Source organism: Sarcophilus harrisii, chromosome 1, assembly GCF_902635505.1.
Source record: "Sarcophilus harrisii chromosome 1, mSarHar1.11, whole genome shotgun sequence".
NCBI lineage: Eukaryota > Metazoa > Chordata > Mammalia > Dasyuromorphia > Dasyuridae > Sarcophilus > Sarcophilus harrisii.
In genome coordinates, this window is record NC_045426.1 from 317,835,944 (window position 1) to 317,854,557 (window position 18,614).

General features: G+C 31.5%; 1 protein-coding gene across 7 annotated transcripts in view; it reads left to right on the forward strand.

Moving 5' to 3' along the window:
* AGTPBP1 (ATP/GTP binding protein 1) overlaps positions 1 to 18,614 on the forward strand; it is a 180,769-nt gene that overhangs the window by 80,749 nt on the left and 81,406 nt on the right. For all 7 annotated transcript variants that reach the window (XM_031945451.1, XM_031945454.1, XM_031945455.1 and 4 more), the window contains exons 13-17: positions 397 to 513; positions 3,415 to 4,121; positions 14,307 to 14,390; positions 15,484 to 15,570; positions 15,658 to 15,806. In XM_031945451.1, the coding sequence (XP_031801311.1) occupies positions 397 to 513; positions 3,415 to 4,121; positions 14,307 to 14,390; positions 15,484 to 15,570; positions 15,658 to 15,806 (1,144 nt within the window). The remainder of the gene's footprint in view (positions 1 to 396; positions 514 to 3,414; positions 4,122 to 14,306; positions 14,391 to 15,483; positions 15,571 to 15,657; positions 15,807 to 18,614) is intronic.

An 18,614-nucleotide genomic window follows, 5' to 3' on the forward strand; every position in this document is an offset into this window, starting at 1 on the left:
GTATGTATATGTTCTTTCAACTCTGCGTTCCTTAACACAACTTTTCCCATGTTTCTGAATTTTTTTATATTCAAAAATTACTAGAATAGCTTAGTGAGGTTTCTTTTAATTTACTTTTCTGTACCTAGCCCTAAGTATACACTCTTTAGTTTGACTCTTTTGAATTGGTTTAATACATGTCTTAATGCTGTGATTTTTCTCTATTAAAAAACACTTAAAATGTTAAATTAGATAAATTACTAAAAGAAAATTTGTAGGAATTACTGCATAATTTATTTTGCTCATCTTTTGGTTTTAATTCCATGTAGTGATTTGGATGGCATTATATTGAAAGTATATTCTGGTTTATTAAAGGCATGCCTAACCCTTGATACCAATATGTTTTGATTGTTACAGAATGATGATATTGAGACGGATATTAACAAGTTAAAACCCAAAGAAGAATTAGGACGACCAATAGAAGAATTAAAAATGTATGAACACTTTTTCCATGAACTTTCTGATGACTTTCAGGTAAAGAGAAAAAAAAGGACCATACTAATTGTACTTTTTTTCATTTTTGTTGTTCTTTCCTTGTGGTTTTCCCCTTTTGTTTTGATTTTTCTTTTGCAACATAACTAATATTGAAATATGCTGAAAATAATTGTGTATATATGTCTATAGATATAGATATATAAATAGATTTGTATGTATGTGTGTGTATGTGTGTGTATATATATGTATGTATATGTATGTATGTATATATATAAAATAAAACCAATATTACATTGCTTGCTGTTTTAGGGAGTAGAGAACGGAAGAGAGGGAGAAAAAAATTTGTAATTAAAAATATTACAAAAGTGAATGTTGAAAACTATTTTTACATGTAATTGAAAAAATTTTATTAAGTGATTTTGAAAAACAAAAGGGGGGGAAGCTGACTTAATCCAGATCCTTAATGTTTTGATCAATTAAGAATTTTTTTATTTCTTAAATGGAAATATATTTCCTATTTTGTTTTTCATTTTTAAAATGGGAAAAGTTTTTCTTTATCAGTAAGTATTTAGTTGTATGACTTTGTGTAAACCACTTAGCTTCTCTGGATTTTAAATTGTTTTTATCCACAAAATAAATGACAAAAACCAGGAATCATGGCATACACATGTAGTCCCTGCTACTAGGTAGGCTCAGGCAGTTCTGAGCTGCCAAAGGATAAAAGTCAATTGGATATTAATTAGCATTAATTCTAGCACCAAGATGTTAAATGCTTGAGATTCAGGGACCACCAGGCTTCTTAAGATAGATTGAAACTGCCCAGGGCACAAATTATGGTCAAAGCTTTTTTGCTAATCAGAACTGGGGCTGGCCTGTGAGTGACCAATGTACTTTCAGCCTGTAGGGCTGATCTAGTCCTCCAAGTTTAAAAAAAAAAAAAGTGGTATAGACTTGGTTATTTTTAAGCCCTCTTTTCAGCTGAAACAACTTGTAGACATGCATAATTAGCTCCATAACACTTGAATCTTTAAACTATTACTTTAAAAAAACACTAATCATCTGTTATTGTCTCCTTTCATTTAATTGCACTGATATGTTGGAAGTAAGAACTAGTTGAAAGTGTTAACTAAAAACCATTTTCATGATATCATTGACATTTGCAACTATAAATGTGGTAATATTTTAAATTAATTTTTTCTTTTTTGGTAATGTTATCTGTAAATTAATAGGGAGGTATTAGAACATCTAACTTATGATTGGCTACCATCCTTAATTCATGTTAAAGATTTTTATTTGATTTTTGTAAATAGCTTAGCTTGAACTAGCAATTAATAGAAAAGTTAAGTGGAATATAAATAACTTAATTTTTGAGTGTGGCTTAAGGAAAGAGTTGAGTGTGTGGAAATTACTGATCTTGGCTCTGCAATGGGTAAGCTGTGTGATGTCATTAAAATTGCTTAACTTTTCGGGGCCTCAATTTCCTAATTTGTAAAATGAAGGTTAGATTAGTTAGTCTCTAAGGTCCTTTTCTTTTTTCCTCAACATTTTATTTTTTCCAAATACATATAAAGGTAGTTTTCAGCATTCATTTCATAAGACTTTGTGTTCCAAATTTTTCTTCCTTCCTCCCTTATCTTTTCTCCCTTCCCAAGATAGCAAGCATTTTGATATAGGTTATATAAGGTCATTTTCAAAAAGTCAACAATTGTCTTTTCTTATTCCTCCAAAAGAGAGATTGAGTGTGTGATACAGAATTTATGAGTGTTTATGAGAAAGTGATAGAGACAAAAGGTAATGGAAATGTAGTTTTTATTTTGGGGATTTTCTTTGCTTCAGGTTTGTTAAAATTTTATTTACCTTTTTTCTTGGGACAGATTAAATAGCTGCTACAATTCTAATTAAATCTTTAAGTAGTTTCATGGATCTTTGGCCCAAAGATAGTACAATATGCTCAAGAGGGCAGGTCAGAAATAGTAGAAGTAAAAAGACTGAGAAAACTTTTTTATACCTTCCCTTTTCTCTCATGTTGATTACCAAATTACAACAAAATACTTATAGAGAGAAACCCTCACAAACAATGGAAAAACTGATTCAGAGCAGTAATGGGAGAGAAATCATAGGGCTGGCTGTAAGTAGAGGTTATTTGATTGATTTCAATCATCTTTAAAATAGTATACGTGAAAAAACATACATCTGAGAAGTCATATATAGTAAGTCTTAATATAATATGCACATACAAAAATAAAAGGATATTCAAAGTAGCCATAGGGAAAGTGAAATTGCACCTGGTACTGAGATTAGTATCTTGTTTCTTATTGTTCCTCAATTTTATCTTTTTTCCTTCTGTCAGTTTATCAATACAATTCTTCATAGTGACAATTAAGTTAGATTACTACTGATTGCTAACTTTCATTGTATTAGAAGAAAAGAAATTAATTTTAAAGAGACTTTCAGATATCTCTGCTGATTAGTTTACTCTATTTTAGGTTGTCAGCTTTATTTCTATGGCAGGTGATATGTGAAAGAGTTCATCATTAAATTATGTAATTGGAAAATATATCTACTATGAAGCAGATGTGTTGTTATTTAAAAAACTCAGTTTTTATTTTTAAGCGAACTGCTTTCTCTCAATACAGTGGCCTGTATGTTTCTTTTCTTTTTTCTTTCTTTCTTTTTTTTTTTTTTGCTGAAGCAATTGGGTTAAATGACTTCTCCAGAGTCTTACAGCTAGGAGGTGTTAAGTGTCTGAGGTCAGATTTGAATTCAGGAGGACCTAAGTGAGGACTCTTCAGAGTGAGAATAGAATCTAAGCAGTGCTATCACTTGTTTGTTACATTCATGTAATACGACATAAAAGAATTTAAATGCTGTCTTTATTTTTGCTAAAATATTTGACTACATATTGATAATTTTTTTTAATCATACTTTTTGTTTTTGAAGGAATGTGATTTAATTGCCAAAGAACCAAAGCCCTTGGCAAAGGAAGGAAATCTAGGTGGGCCTATTGTTGTTCCTACAGCAGGAGAAGAGCCATCTGTAGAGCCAAACAGTGTAATAAATTCAGTGAAAAAAAATACCATTTCACAAGGAGAGGAAGGTGATAAACAACCTGCCTTTTTAGATCTGGCAAAGGAAGATATTAAAAACAGTGATAGTTCATTACCGCAACAGGAAGGTGATCAAAACAGAACAGTTATGTCAAACCAGTATCTCACTAGTGACCTAGTGAAGGCCCTGGATCGAATAACACTGCAGAATGCTCCCCAAACTTCCCAAAGCTTTACTGCCGGAATAAAGAAAGATTCCAGTCCTCACCTTACCTCTATTTCATGCACTAAAACATGTCCACATATTTCTACTTGTGGAAATGTGCTCTTTGAGGGACGAACTGTTCAACTAGGAAAGCTCTGCTTTACTGGAGTTGAAACTGAAGAAGATGATGATTCTGCATCTAACTCATCAGTGGAGCAAACATCGGTTGAAGTACCCAACATGCCACCACTCCATGATTCTGATCTCTATGTTGAGATTGTGAAAAATACTAAATCTGTTCCTGAATATTCAGAAGTGGCTTATCCTGATTATTTTGGTCACATTCCACCTCCATTTAAGGAGCCTATTTTAGAAAGACCCTATGGTGTGCAAAGGTGAGTAGTCTATATCCATTTTTCCTCTAAAAAATGATAGTTACGATATTAACAATGATTATTTTTCTTAATTTTCAAGAATAATCAGTTATGTTTCTTATATTGTGGCTACATGTTTAGGAAGAAAATTACTTTAGAATGAAGTTATTAGCATTTTTGGCCTAACAAATGCAAGCACATTCTGAAATTTAATTTTAGTGTTTAAAAAAGTTAAATATTTATAATTATGATGACATTTAGAAGAAACTGAAAACTGGTCAGTTCAAAAATATATCTTCATACTGTCATTAAATTGCAAAATGTTAAAATTTATTGCTTGACCAGTTTTTTGACAGATTAAATTCCTTAAAAGGTAACTATTTCTGTTTTGTTGTCTCTTACATTTATTAGGGATGTAAGTTGAAAGTAAAATATCAAATGAAACACTAGATACACTATACTAATGTGTTACATTTTAAATATAAGTTGGAAATTTGCAATAAGAAGAAAATATGAAATTAATCTAAGAAATAGCTGTCCAACAACTGTGGTGGTATAACCTGTAATCCTTGCTATGGAGAGGCTGAGGCTAGTGAATTGTTTGATTAGTTGTTAGCTGAGCTAATTTGGTGTCCACATAAAGTCCGGCCCAAGTATGTTGAGCCCCTGAGAGCATGGTAACTCAGGTCAGAGTCTTGGTGCAAATCAGTAGTGGAGTCAGGCACTTCTAATTAATGAAAGATAGGGTAACCTAATCTCTTTCTTCTGCCTGCAAGCCCCAAATAAATGAATAAAAACAAAGAAAAGAAATAAAGTGATTTATCTAGTGATGTCAGATGGGTAGTGATTTTTAAGGGTTTAAAAGGGGAAAGGTTTATAAATGCTTGGTTTAGTGAGACTACAGGTGAGATTTCTTGTTAGTCATTTATCATTGAAAATAGTAATTACTTGTTTACAGTGATATTTACTGGTTATTTGGCCACCAGATATTGGTTCATATTGAATTCTCAGTCCACTCAAACACTCAGGTCTTTTTTTATGTCAGATATTTTCTAAACATAGCTCTCTCATCTTGTGATGTTGATTTTTTTTTTTTTTTTTTTTTTTGTATTCCTGTAAAGTTTTACAATTGTTGCTATTGGATTTCACCATGTTCCTCCCTTAATGTTCCAGTCTGTGAAGATCTTTTTGGATCCTGACTTATCCCACCATTAATGAAATCTTCTAGTTTTGTGTTACCTGAAAATTTGAAAACATGTCATTTATGCTTTTATCTAAGTTATTAATATTGAAAATGTTAAAACATCATCACTCTAGACATAGGTTTTTGGTGCACTACACTGGATACATTGACTTTAAACAGTGATAAGTCCTTAATTTAGCTGTTCAATCAATGTTGATTGATCCATTATCTTGCCCATATCAATGTCATTTTTGTAGGAAAAGCATGAACTAACTTAGCAAATGTTTTAAAATAGAGGTAAAATCTTTTTCTTAATATTTTCCTTTTTTAAGTATTTTCAGAGCTCTTTCAGAAAAAGAAAATAAGTCTAGTTTGTCAATCTCTTCTTGATAAAGTAATACTAGCTTTCTTTGATCACCAGTTCCCTTTCTAAATGTTCTTTAACCACTTTTTTTTTAATAACCAATTCTAGAATTTTCCTAATAATTACAGTCAGGCTCACTGATACACAGTTTCTTATTCTCTTTCCTTTCTGAAGAATAGAATAGCTTGGTTCTGGCACCTCTTTCATTTTCTTTGAGCCTTCAAATATCACTGACAATAGCTCAACAATTAAGTTTGCCAGTTCCTTCAGTATCCAAGAATATAATTCTGGTTGAGGTGACTGACTTCAAGGATAGCTAAGTTCTGTCTTTCTGTCTCCTTACTTTATCCTGAGCATTAACTTTCTATTTGTGATTTTTTCCTTCTTATTTTGAATGGAAAAGCCATTTTTCTTGGCAGAAAAAAAGAAGAAAATAATTGAGCAGCTCTGCTTATATCTCTTTTGTCATTTATATCTTTAGCCATGTCAAGTGATGGTCCTCTAGCTGTTTTTTGATCTTGTTTTTTTTCCACCTAATATACCTTTAAAAGCCTCCTTTTTGTTGTTCTTAGCTTTCCTTAATAGACATAGATTCTTTTCAGGATTAGCACTCCTGACATTATTTTTATAGAACTATGCCATATGCTTACATTCATTCTCTATTATCTGTCTCTGCTTCCTTCTTTTGTCATCTATTTTAAAAACTGAAATTAGTTGGTGAGATTTTCTCTTTACTGGAATTATTTCATTTGTCTCTTAGGACTCTCTTTCTTGAGAGTTTTCCATTCCTCATGGGTTGACTTCCTCTCTAGAACTTGAATGCATGGGATCCCACTTGTCCTTCTTCTGAGATCTTTGAAATCTGCTTTCCCCAAATTTAGTGTGCAAACTAGACTGTTCCTGACTTTTTTTCCATCAATTTACTTATAAGGTTTTCATTGTTATGTCCACTTTAGCAACCCATTTTTGCATTTTAGAATCAGAAACAAAACTTCCCCTTTAGTTCTTTTTTTCTTTTTCGAAGGAGGATATTATTATTAAACTAAGTGAAGAAATTATTATGTCCTCGGCTTTTGATAGAGAGAGGACTCTTTCTGGTTTGGGATAAATAGTTGCCCACCACTATTCAGTATCCTCTATCATTAAGGGCAACTTGCTATTGTCTTTCAGGTTTACAATCTATTTTCCAAACTCCGCATCTATTATGTCTTTCTGTTTAGGTAGTCTGTACTATATTCAGATGACAAAATAATTTCTGTTCTTCCTTTCATTTATCTTCACTCAAATGTTGTTAACTATTCATTTCCTCTCTGATTCTTGGGATTTTTCAATTGAATATACCTTCTTAATATAGACTATACCTTCTTAACCTGTTTCCACTCTGTTCTCTCCCCCCCTTTTCAAATCCTTATTATACATCCTTTTTCTTTTGAATAACTTGTGACCATTCAGAAGTATCATACCCATTCATGCATTCATCCCACCAATTCTCATTGTTACCTATAAGATGACATTTTTTTGTATTAGGATTTCTAGTTCTTCTTGCTTATTGCCTATTACTTTGGGCATTTGAATGTAGAAATTTGAGGCCACAGATTTTATTACTGACTCCTCTCCTGGATTTTGTCATCTTCTTCTTCATTTCTAATATTGCAAATCTTTCCTTTGTTGGAACTGATCTCTACAGTATCTAGAATGGTGGATATTATTTATACCTCTTATGATTACAGTTGCCAGATATTAGGAAAATAAATGTTTACCAGACATTCTTCCATCCATGGCTAGTAGTTTGTCATCCCCAGATTAAGCTTTGAAACATTTTCTTAGACTTTACTTCCTACTTCAGTCTTCCCTTTTTGCCATCCTTGACATTATAACCTGGTTCCCCTATAATCCTTGAGGTTCTTCCACAGGACTTTGTAATTTTTGGCAGTGCTTTCTGGTTTTCTTTTTTACTGTATTATTTGTACTCATTTGAATCTCCAGAAGTGAGTAGTAGTCATTTGTTTTGACTAGAATTGGATAAACATCCCAAAAAGACACGAAACTCCACTCTTGTTTTCGTTAGTTTGACATAAGGTTAATTAGTCAGTGATCAAACATCACTGGTTTCTCTTTCCTCTCATCCTTAACTGAGTATAATCTTTCATCTGATTGTTTCTTTATACATTGAAAGGTATAAAGTATCATTCTTTTCCACAGTATCCAAGTCCCTCCTCTTTGGGAAAAAGCTTCAGATTTGTTTTTTAGCTCAAAGTGTATATTAATCCTTTTCTTTCCTCTCCTTTCCTGTGCAACATTTTTTTGACTTTTCTATTGCTTTCACAAGGGTCTTTTCTTAGTCTGCCACTCCAGCTAGTTTTTACCTCCTTACTAAAGACCTGATTTCAATTTTAATTAGGAATACTTCATTATCAGAGAGTTCCCAAGTCCTTTAACCTTCTTTTCTAGGAGAGAATCCAACCTATGCTTGGAACATAAATGAGTAGTCACTTGAACACTATAAGCAATTAATTGACTTTGAAATTTTCATGCTTTCTATGTGAATTGAAATTCTCAATCTTGTCTTTTGAATTACTTGTGAACACTTCCCATTTACCTTTTAAGCATCTCACTGAGATTTTTACAATCTTTAATAACATCTTGATAATTTGACATATAGCTGCAGCTTCCTTTCTTAATTTAAAAAACAACATGACAGCTACACCTTAACTTTTCCTGTAGAAACTAGAAATTGCTTGCTGGATTTTGAAGTGCATGATTCTACGTTTGGGAAGAGTGGAGGAGTTTTTGTTTGGAATAAAGATCCATATGATCCAAAATACGATGTATGTTTTACCAGAATTTCTATTGACCTCTTTACTTAACCCTCACAATTTATAGCTACAATTTTTTTCATACTGTCAAATGTGAAAACAAATTACTAAAAAATCACAGAAGTTAGGTAACTGCTATTAATTCTGAAAATACCAAAGAGCTTTCACAATTTATCACAATCATAGTTAACTAAGAAATAAAATAAAAACAAAGAGCTAACAGTGGTCATAAGGAAAAGCTTTTTTATTCTGTTGAAGGAGGGAAACTAGACACATGTGTGTCAGTGTGGTGTACCAACAGTGATGAGACTAGGCAAGATTGTCTAGTAATAAAAATTCCATTCATTGTAGGACTTCATGTCTTGACCTGTTGGTGCTTGCTTGAATTCAGGGATCATCAGTTCTGTAACTTAGTTGAGTAGAATTTATATAGACAATGAGCACAAAGGATTGTTGTTAGGGTAGACTCAGGGCACAGTTTACTTGCTAGGCCTTAGCTGTGGAAAACAAGGTATTTCCTAATAGTAAAAAGAGAGAAGTGAAAAGAGAGAGGGATAATCTTGTCATGGGGAGCCTGACAATACCTAGTTGATTACATGATAGCATCTAATCTTAAGCTGCTATCAATCAGTTATTAGTTTCAGCTATGCTGCTTTAAAGGAACAAGTATCTGAGGTGCAATTAATTGCCTTAGTTTTTATTTCAGCACCTTTTCTATTTAAAGTAGTCAGAGGTCTTTCTCTGTGGTATATTCTTACCTTTTAGGTAATATAATAAGTCACTGCATTGTCAGCAATTTTAACTCGTGGATTCTTTATAACCTGTGCAGATTGTTTTTTTTTTTAAAAGTAAAGCAAAGCCTCACTTTAAATGTTTCTATGTTTGCATTTAGAGTTGTTGCTTTCTTGTGAGACTTTATATAACAGTAAACTCAAGCTGAGAATTTAAAGCATGGTTCTTTTTATTTTTTCTTAATCAGGAAGGTATTGGGTCTTCTTTTAATCAGGAGGATAAAAGTGTCTACTTTATTTAGTTTTGTTATTCTATTGGTCTCTTCTACTGGAAGCTTATTTAAACTTATTTACAGTAATCTCAGAATTTGCTCTGGATAGCAGATTCTGTTGGTTTAAGATAATTGATTTCAATTACAGACTGCCTGAGTTAAAGGGACCAATCATCATATAGAATAAAATTTTTTGAACAAAATTTTGAGCACACATGGTTTTGTTTTTTGTTACAGTAACATTATGCTTTGAATTTTTGTATTCTTAAAGAGTTACAGTTTGGAAATGTATACTAACTAATGGTAAGAAATACTGTTGGGATAGGTCATTGGTTGTTATTATTCAGTTGCGCTAGTCATTTTTATTTTGTTAGCCAGGAATCTAGGGTAAATCTTCCTCAACCTCCTCTCCCCATCCTCTTCCTCTCCCCATCCTCTTCCCCTCCCCCCTTTCTTCTACTTTTCCTCTTCACCTTTCCCCTCATCTTCCCCATCTCCTCATCTTCCCTTCCTCCTTTTACTCTTTTCTTCCTTGCCCTTCTCCAACTCCTCTTCTTCCTTCTCCTTTTTTTTTTTTTTTTTTTTTTGCAGTCCATTATAGTTTGAACTCTTTCCATATGCATTTTGCCTGTGCTGCCTAACATTGGTCCTAGGCAAATGAGTCTAATAGAGAAAAATATTTTGAATTTTGTCCCTATATTTGATTAATTCTCCTCAACAATATTCTGACACTTTTATGGTTAAAACATAATAAGATGTAAAATGACAAAAAATGATATTTTGGAGGAGTATCTTTTATTTATTGAAAATCTTAAATCTGTTTAAATGGGTTTTAAAAAGTTATGTTTTGATATAACTCAGATTTCATAACACGTTCTTGTCAGAAGGCACTTGTATCCAGAACAGGTTAATCGTGTCTGATTGATAAATAGGAATAAGTGAGTGTAAGGGTAAATGCATGATAGAAGGGAGCAGGTATAGATCTCAAAAAGAGTGAAAGTGAAGATAGCAAGTTTTAGATGTAGAAAGGTTTTTCTGATTGTTCAAAAGCAATCATTGGGTTTAACAGACCATCACCATCAGGCTGCTATATAACTTTTCTTTCTTTTCCTGTTTCTGCAGCCTGCAAGGAAGCATGGGCTGAGATCAGGGAACTTGGAAGGGCAAACTGGGGCCTTTCAGTCAATCAATCAACAAATGATTATTGAGCGCCTGCTATGTGTGAGGCACTGTACCCTTAGGCACTGTGGGGGATACAAAGAAAGAAAGGTAGGTTGATGCCAGATTGTGGAAGGCTCTGAATGCCAGGCTAAGGAGTTTGGACTTTATAGTAAGTGGGAAACTATTGAAGTGTTTTTGAGTAGGGGAGTAACATAATGAAAGTTGTGTTTTAGGAAGAATGCTTGCAAAATAGTTTGGAGTGAGGAGAAAGTGGAAGCAGAGATACCAGTTAGGTGTCAGTTAAGGAAGATCTTATAAGGTGTGGTAATAAGACCCTAAACTACTGTTGTGGCAGGGGAACAAGAAAGGAAGGATTGGATATAAAAAAAAAATAGTAAGAAGGAAGAAATGATAGAAGTAGATGATTAATTAGATAATGGGAGTGGGTAGTGAGCTGGAGAGAAAGGAGAATCAAAATCAATCTGAGTGTTTGAGCCTGGGTTGATAGACACAGTGATACTAAATTTGACAGAAATATATACCTAGGGGACTGTGAAAAAGATAGGGAATTTGATTTTGATATTTTTAGTTTGAGGTGACTTGCTATACAAATAGAAATATCTAGTAGTTAATTGGGGATATGAGAATTTATTCAAGAGTTAAAAGTCACATCTGGGAAAAGAGACTTGGAAGTTATGTATTTAAGGATGATAGTCAAAGTAATAATAGTAGATGAGATCTCCATGGAAAAGAATGTAGAGAGAAAAGAACAGAGGGCCCAGAGTTTGGACAATTTCCACATTTAGGAGTTGAGAGAAGGAGGAAGAGAAGTCCAATTAAAATAAAGAAGGAAGTAAGGTAGGGAGAACCAGGATAGTGATAGTTTAATGGAAACAGAAAGGGTAAAGTGTTTGAGGCTTAGTTGATCAATCCTGAAAAATAATGACAGACCCACCAAGAAAAGGTCATTACCTTACAAGAGTATGATTTTAAAAGAGTGGAAGGTATCAAGTTAGGTTGCTATTTTTCTGACAAGTTATAATTAGGCAATTGCTCCTTACTATGAATTTAGGTCTAAATCAGTTTCACAAATTGAATTGAGGTGCTGAGTATACAAAGCTAGTTATTCCACAGGCCCTATTTTTAAGAAGCTTAGCATGTAATAAAGCTCTGAAAGGATTATAAGTTCCCAAAAACATATGATAAAAGAGAAGGAGAAAAGTTTTAAAAAAGCCATCTAGTTAAAGGACTGTGGAAAATTTGAAGGAGAGTTTTATCTGAGGATAAAGCGCCAGATCCAGGTAGTCATGGAAGGAAGTCTTCTTCTGAAAGGTGGCAATTAAGTTAAGCCATGATGAATGGGAATAACAAAGTCCTCAAAGGGCTTTTTACAAAAAATTGGCAAGGTTTGGGTTTATTAAAAAGAATTCTTGTAAAGCTTGGAGGAAAAAAAAAAAAGAGCTAGGTTAAGTAGCATTTGAAAGTAATTATGGATATTGAATGTAATGTACAGATTTGTATTTAGATGTTTGTATTTCTTAGATCCCACTGTAAATTTCATGATGTCTATCAAAGTGAAGTAGTGATGCTGGTTGTTGGTTATGCTTAGTTGTTTAAATAAGGGGTTCTATTATTATTAAAAATGATAACCAGAAAAGTCTACTTCTTTATCTTAGTTAAACACACCTGTAACTTATCTAATTGTTAATAGGAAAGTTGGTGTAGAGAAAATATCATTGACTCTGGAATCCCTGGATTCTTTACTTCAGACTTTGTCTTTGTGACCTTGGTCAAGTCATTTAATCTTTTTGGGCTGCAATTTCCTCAACTGAAAAACAAAGGTTTAGATTAGATGACCTCAAGGCCTCTAACAATTTGAGAGCTCTGATCTTAATCCTTTTAACCTGGATTCTTGATGGCAGTTTGCCTTAATTTCAGGTAAAGAATTGAGAAGGAAATTATCCTGAGTACTGGCTTTACAAATCCAAACCTGCAAAATGATGATAAGGGTTACATATTGCTGCTAGATTGTTCCTTACATAATTTTCACGGAAATCTAAAGTACTTACTAGAAAGTAAAACTCAACAATAATTACATTTAATGATTTGAGATGTTTTATTTATGTTTTTAACTCATCAACATATGCATTAAGCAAGTAAATCGAATAAATCTAATTTTATTGGTAAGAATGAACCAGAATGAAGGATTACCAATATAATTGAAAAAAATTAAGTTTTGATATATTTGTAAAGAAGTATATTTAAAAGGTTAAATAAAAAAAGCCTTTCAAATCAAAAGATGGTCATTAAGATACATAACAGAATTAGGATGTCCATTGCATTGATTCATAGCTAAACTATACGGGGAGCAATGTTATATTAAATCATATATAGCTTATACTTTATAAACTAGATATATGAGTTTCGGACTGAGAATAAGGGAATTACTCTTTTTGATCACTGAATAAATCACCTAGATTCTCAGTTTCCCTGTCCATACAATGAAGGAATGGAGTCGTTAATTTTGAATTCCTTACAGCATTCATTTTATCTGAATGTTAGGGATAAAGAGCTTATTCTGTTTTACATTGATCCTTGTGCTGAATTTAAAATGTTAGGTTTTAATATAGTTAAAATTATAGCCATTAAGATTAGTACTAATTAAGAGTAACTTTAAATACTTGAAAACTTTTTTCTTGTAGCTAAACCATAGCACAACTCACCCAATATTGTCGGAAAATGAAGTATTCCAAATTTTTTTAGATAACTGAAGTTCTACCATATGAAGTGCAGAAACCTGTTATTTATTTTAATGTCTTAAAATGAAATATTTTCTTTCACTCTTTAAATTCAGGGAGATGAAAAGAAAACTAGCCCTGGACAGCTCTGGGTTTGAATTCCAGCTTTAGCACTTTATTTGTGGTGTGACTTATAGGAGGTCTTGTAACTTCTCAGCCTCAGTTTTCTCATTTGAAAATTAGAAAACAAAAATTATGACAAAAGCATTTTCTGAATAATAAATCATTATGTAAATATGAATCTTTATTCCGAACATAATTAAACTTTTACTTTTTAGTCAGGATTATCATTAATAAAATCAGCTTTTATTTTCTACTGCCTTAATGGTGCCCTAAAAATTAACTGAAATCTCTAGAGCTGGTTGCCCTTACCCAAAAATGCTCAATACTACCAAACTTTTTCTAGATTCCCTTTTTCTAAGCTTTTGTCAGCTTTCTGTTATTGTAAATGTCCTTGATGCTTTAATCTGCCACTTTATTTTGTACAAAATTATCTGGGTAAAGACCTGTATGTGATGCTCTGACTTTTTTATGGAATAAAGTACCCAAGCTTTATTACATCTAGATGCTCAGAGATTCCTTTTTACTTGATTAAAGTCTCATTTGAAGATAAGTGGTATGTTTCTGTAATTAATGCTTCTTTAAATATTTTAGTGTTTAAGTAACCTCTATTGATTATTTGTATATGTGATTTCACAATTAAGATATACTATTAAGATGTGCCCCCAAAATGCATTTGAAGACATTTTCTTTTAAAGACATTTTGTCTTCAACCTTTCAGTATTAGATTTTTCTTTAAACCCCAAAGTCAATTTGGAGAAAGCAATATGTTGACATTTGAAAGGCCTGATTCCAATCAGATTTCTCTTTTGTATTAATAGGACAAAAATTGCTCAGGATATTGAGAGACTAATTCATCAAAGTGATATCATAGACAAAGTTATGTATGACCTGGATAATCCAAAGTAAGTGTGTGAATTTAGAAATTCTTAGTTGCTGTTCATTTTGATGTTTTTAAATTTTTATCATCAAAATTTAACATTGTAGTTTTAAAAGATAAGAATATATATCTACTATGTATTGGACTAAATATTATTGTGTTCCTATATATCTTCCTGGATAATTGAGTATTGATTATAGTGGTGATTCTTGGTAATTTGGTGAAATGTGATTATATGCTATCCTTCTGCTATTTTCTCTTAGCTACATATTTTTAACTAGTAATAGTCCAGTAATTAGAACTATACCAAACTGCTACTTGTACAGTGATTATTACTATTAAATAACATTAGTAAATTTAAGGATCTGAATAATAAGTAAAACAAATTAAATATTTTAAGTATGAAAATTGAGGGTGTTGGAGTTTGTTTTTGTTTTTGCTATTCAGAGCCATTGCTTCCTTGAAATGAAAAGATGACAAGTCTTAAGTGATAAATTCTTTTTCCTCTCTTTTGGTTTATGAGAAAACTCCTGTATAAACTTCTGCAGCTGTTATTTTTTATATATATAATATATATTTATAGTTCATTTTGACTAACATTTATTTATTGACTAACATTTATTATTTGACTGACACCTACTGTGTATGAGGCACTGTGCTAGGCACTAAGGATATTATAAACATGTATATAGGTATATTTGTATATATGCATAGGGATATATCCATAGGAAAGGAAAAAATACTGTATTAACACTTTCCATAAGTAAGGTTATTTTTTTTTAAATTACATTTCAGTTTATTAAATAACAGTGGAATAGCATGTGTTTGATTTATGTTTTGACCTAAAGATCAGTATTTTGAAAGGTAGCAGTTCTTTATTAGATTAAAAAGTCTTATTTAAACTAATAAATTAGTTGTTCCTCACCATTAAACTGCAGATAGAATGCTCACTAATATATTTGTCTTGTGTTACAGATGTTAGCCTGTTTTTTCCCCTCTGATATGTCTGTTCTAAGTTAAAAAAGAGATGGTTCTTTAAAAATAAAACATTTATTTTTTATCTGTATAAATTGATTTTTCATATATTCATATTTCATATCTTATTTTATCTTTTAAAGTTACACTGTCCCAGAAGAAGGAGAAAGTTTGAAATTTAATTCCAGATTTGAATCTGGAAATCTACGGAAAGTTATTCAAATAAGAAAGTAAGTCTTTTTCTAATTCCTCATTTAATATATACTCAGGAATTTTTCCTATTTTCAACAGATTTATTTTTCTTTGTTTATCATCAGAAACGAGTATGATCTTATTCTGAACTCAGATATAAATAGCAATCATTATCATCAGTGGTTTTACTTTGAAGTCAGTGGAATGCGGACAGGTATTGGTTATCGATTTAATATCATCAATTGTGAAAAATCCAACAGTCAGTTTAATTATGGTAAGACAATTTTCTCTCCCTTTTATCATGTTTTTCTGGATTTTATGCTATTTGTAACAAGGGATGTAATTTTTAAAAATTATCACTATCTTTTACAAATCAAGTGCAATGTGTTTATTTAGGATGCTGTTTTTGTCCATAAAATATATCTTTTTAATGTGTAAAATTGGAATTAATATCAATTTTATTATTATTTATGTGAAGGACTCATGATTTCATTTTATTTTATAGGACTTTATAGATTACATTTTTAAGAACTTGAGTAACATCAATAATAAAGGCAATACAACACAATAACCAGAGGATAAGACTTGTAATAGAAGGACCTGGGTATAAATTCCTCTAGTTAATCCATAAAATTATTCCCCAAGATAGTAGTATTTTAGAGACCCTTCTTAATTTGATATATTCAATAAGTTCCTTTTGGTATTAATGAAACTGTCACTAGGTGCTAGAGTGAGGATTGTGTCAGACTTAGAGCCAGGAAGACCTGGAGCCAGGAAGACCTGAGTTCAGATCTTGTTTCAAATACTTTGTAGCTGAGTGACTCTGGGCAAATTCTTTAATGAATATCAGCCTCAACTTCTTCATCTGTGAAATAGGAATACTAATAGCAGCTACCTCACAAGGTTATATAGATCAAATGAGATAATATATGTAATGCTCTTTGCCAACCTTAAAGGACTATTTAAGTGTTTGCTGTTATCATTATTTGTGCAAAGCTTTTTGAAAATTATGATGTACATTGATTCACTGTTCAGATTCAATTCCGGAAAAAAGAGCAGGATGAATAGCAAAAAATCTAGCTCTCTAAAAGTTCAAGCCTGTTAAAATCTGTAGTATAGAGAACTATGGGCAGCAAAGTGGTTCAGTGGATAAAATGCTGGGCCTGGAGTCAAAAAGACCTGAATTAAAATCTAGTCTTAGACTCTTACTAGGTGTGTGATCCTGGGCAAGTCACTTAAACCTGTTTGCCTCAGTTTTTTTTATAAATTGAACTGGTGGAGGAAATGACAAACCAGTCCACTATATTTGCTCTCCCCTCCCCGCCCCCCCCCCCAAAAAAAAAAACCCAAGTAAGGTCATGAAGAGTAAGACATGACTGAAATGATTGAATAATAATGAAAGCAAATTTCAGCCATTTACTATTGCTGCTTATTATTTGCAGTGAAATTTTTTGGGAAAATAATCCAGGTTCAGATTTCCTTCTGCTCCCTGTGTGGTCTTTGATAAGTTATTTCTCCTGTTTAGTCTTTAGTATTCTCCTCTATAACATAATGGGGTTGAACTGAATTTATTCTGAAATTCTTTTTAACATTCAATTTACCATCCTTTCATCCTTATCAAGCTCAAAATTGATGATAGTTTTATTTAAACTTTAAAAGTTTTATATTTGAAAAAGGTAAATAGGTAAGTTTTAAACAATGGTAGTAGCATGTAGTATTATGTTTTATGTTTCTTCTTCTTCTTCTTTTTTTTTTTTGAAAAGAATATTTATTAAGTTGGCATAGTTACAGTTATTTAAATATCTCTCCCTCCTGGAGATATCCTCTCTTACAAGCACATGCAGAATTCTGGGGAAAGTGTACTTCAACTTAGTGGGGAGGGAACTAACAGTATTATATTTCAAGTTGTATTAAAAACTGCTGAAAATAAGTTAAAATTTTAAGGAGATATTTTGAAAATCAGAATATTCATGAGGAGAAAATATTAAGATGCTTTATTATTTGTGAGATTTAAAATATGTTACAAAGCAAATGAGAAGCTAAAATAAGATTATAATTATGGGAAAAAACCTTTAGCAAAATTCATTTTCTTAATTTAATAGTTTTAGAAAGAGATTTTAGAAATAATATATTATTTAATGTATTTACTTCAGCCAATAAATTTTTTCTACCAGATTTAAAAATATATTGATTTATTTTCCAAAGTTTTGATGATCATGCATTTGCTTTTATTCAAGGGACCTTACTTAAGGAATGTATTAAGATTAATATTTGTACCTTGTTTTTTTCATCAATTTATGTTGAAATTAACTTATAAAAATGATATTTTAGATTTAGTGTGATTTCAGTTACGGTACTTATACAGAAAATTTTTTCTATACAATATAATAAAAACCACCCAAAGAAATAAAAAAATATATAAAGATTAAAGATAATTAGTTGTATTTTTTTCCAAAAAATTACTCCTCAAAATTGAATTATTGGGGCAGCTAGATGGTGCAGTGGATAGTCCAGAAGTTAGGAAGACTTGACTTCAATTCTGGCCTCAGATACTTAACACTTACTAGCTGTGTGTCCCTGGGCAAGTCACTTAACCCTAATTGCCTTGCCCCCCCAAAAAAGTTAACCCAAAGATTGAATTTTCTAAAAAAATTCCTATTCATTTCTAGTTAGCTTAGACATATTATTCCTTTTAAAAATAAAACTTTTTTAAAAAAGAATTAGCAACAATTGAATTAATTTGATTAATCTTTGCTGTGTGGACATTTTTATGAGAAAAATATCAAACTCTCAATTTTACAGAATGAACACAGATAATATTTTAAACTAGGCAGATTTTAAAAATCGGCATCTAATAATTTAAAACTTTCATATACTGATAGTTACATTATGAGTAAATAATATTTTTCTAACAAAATAATTATCTTAGTATGAAATTATTCTTACAATGTTGTGAAATATAATTGAGGGTATATTTCTTTTGAATTCTTCATTTTGAAAAGTGCTAAATGCCACTGAGTGTTTTCGTTATTTTAATTCATTGTAATATTTAAATTCATTGTTACTTTCTGTCATCATCCAA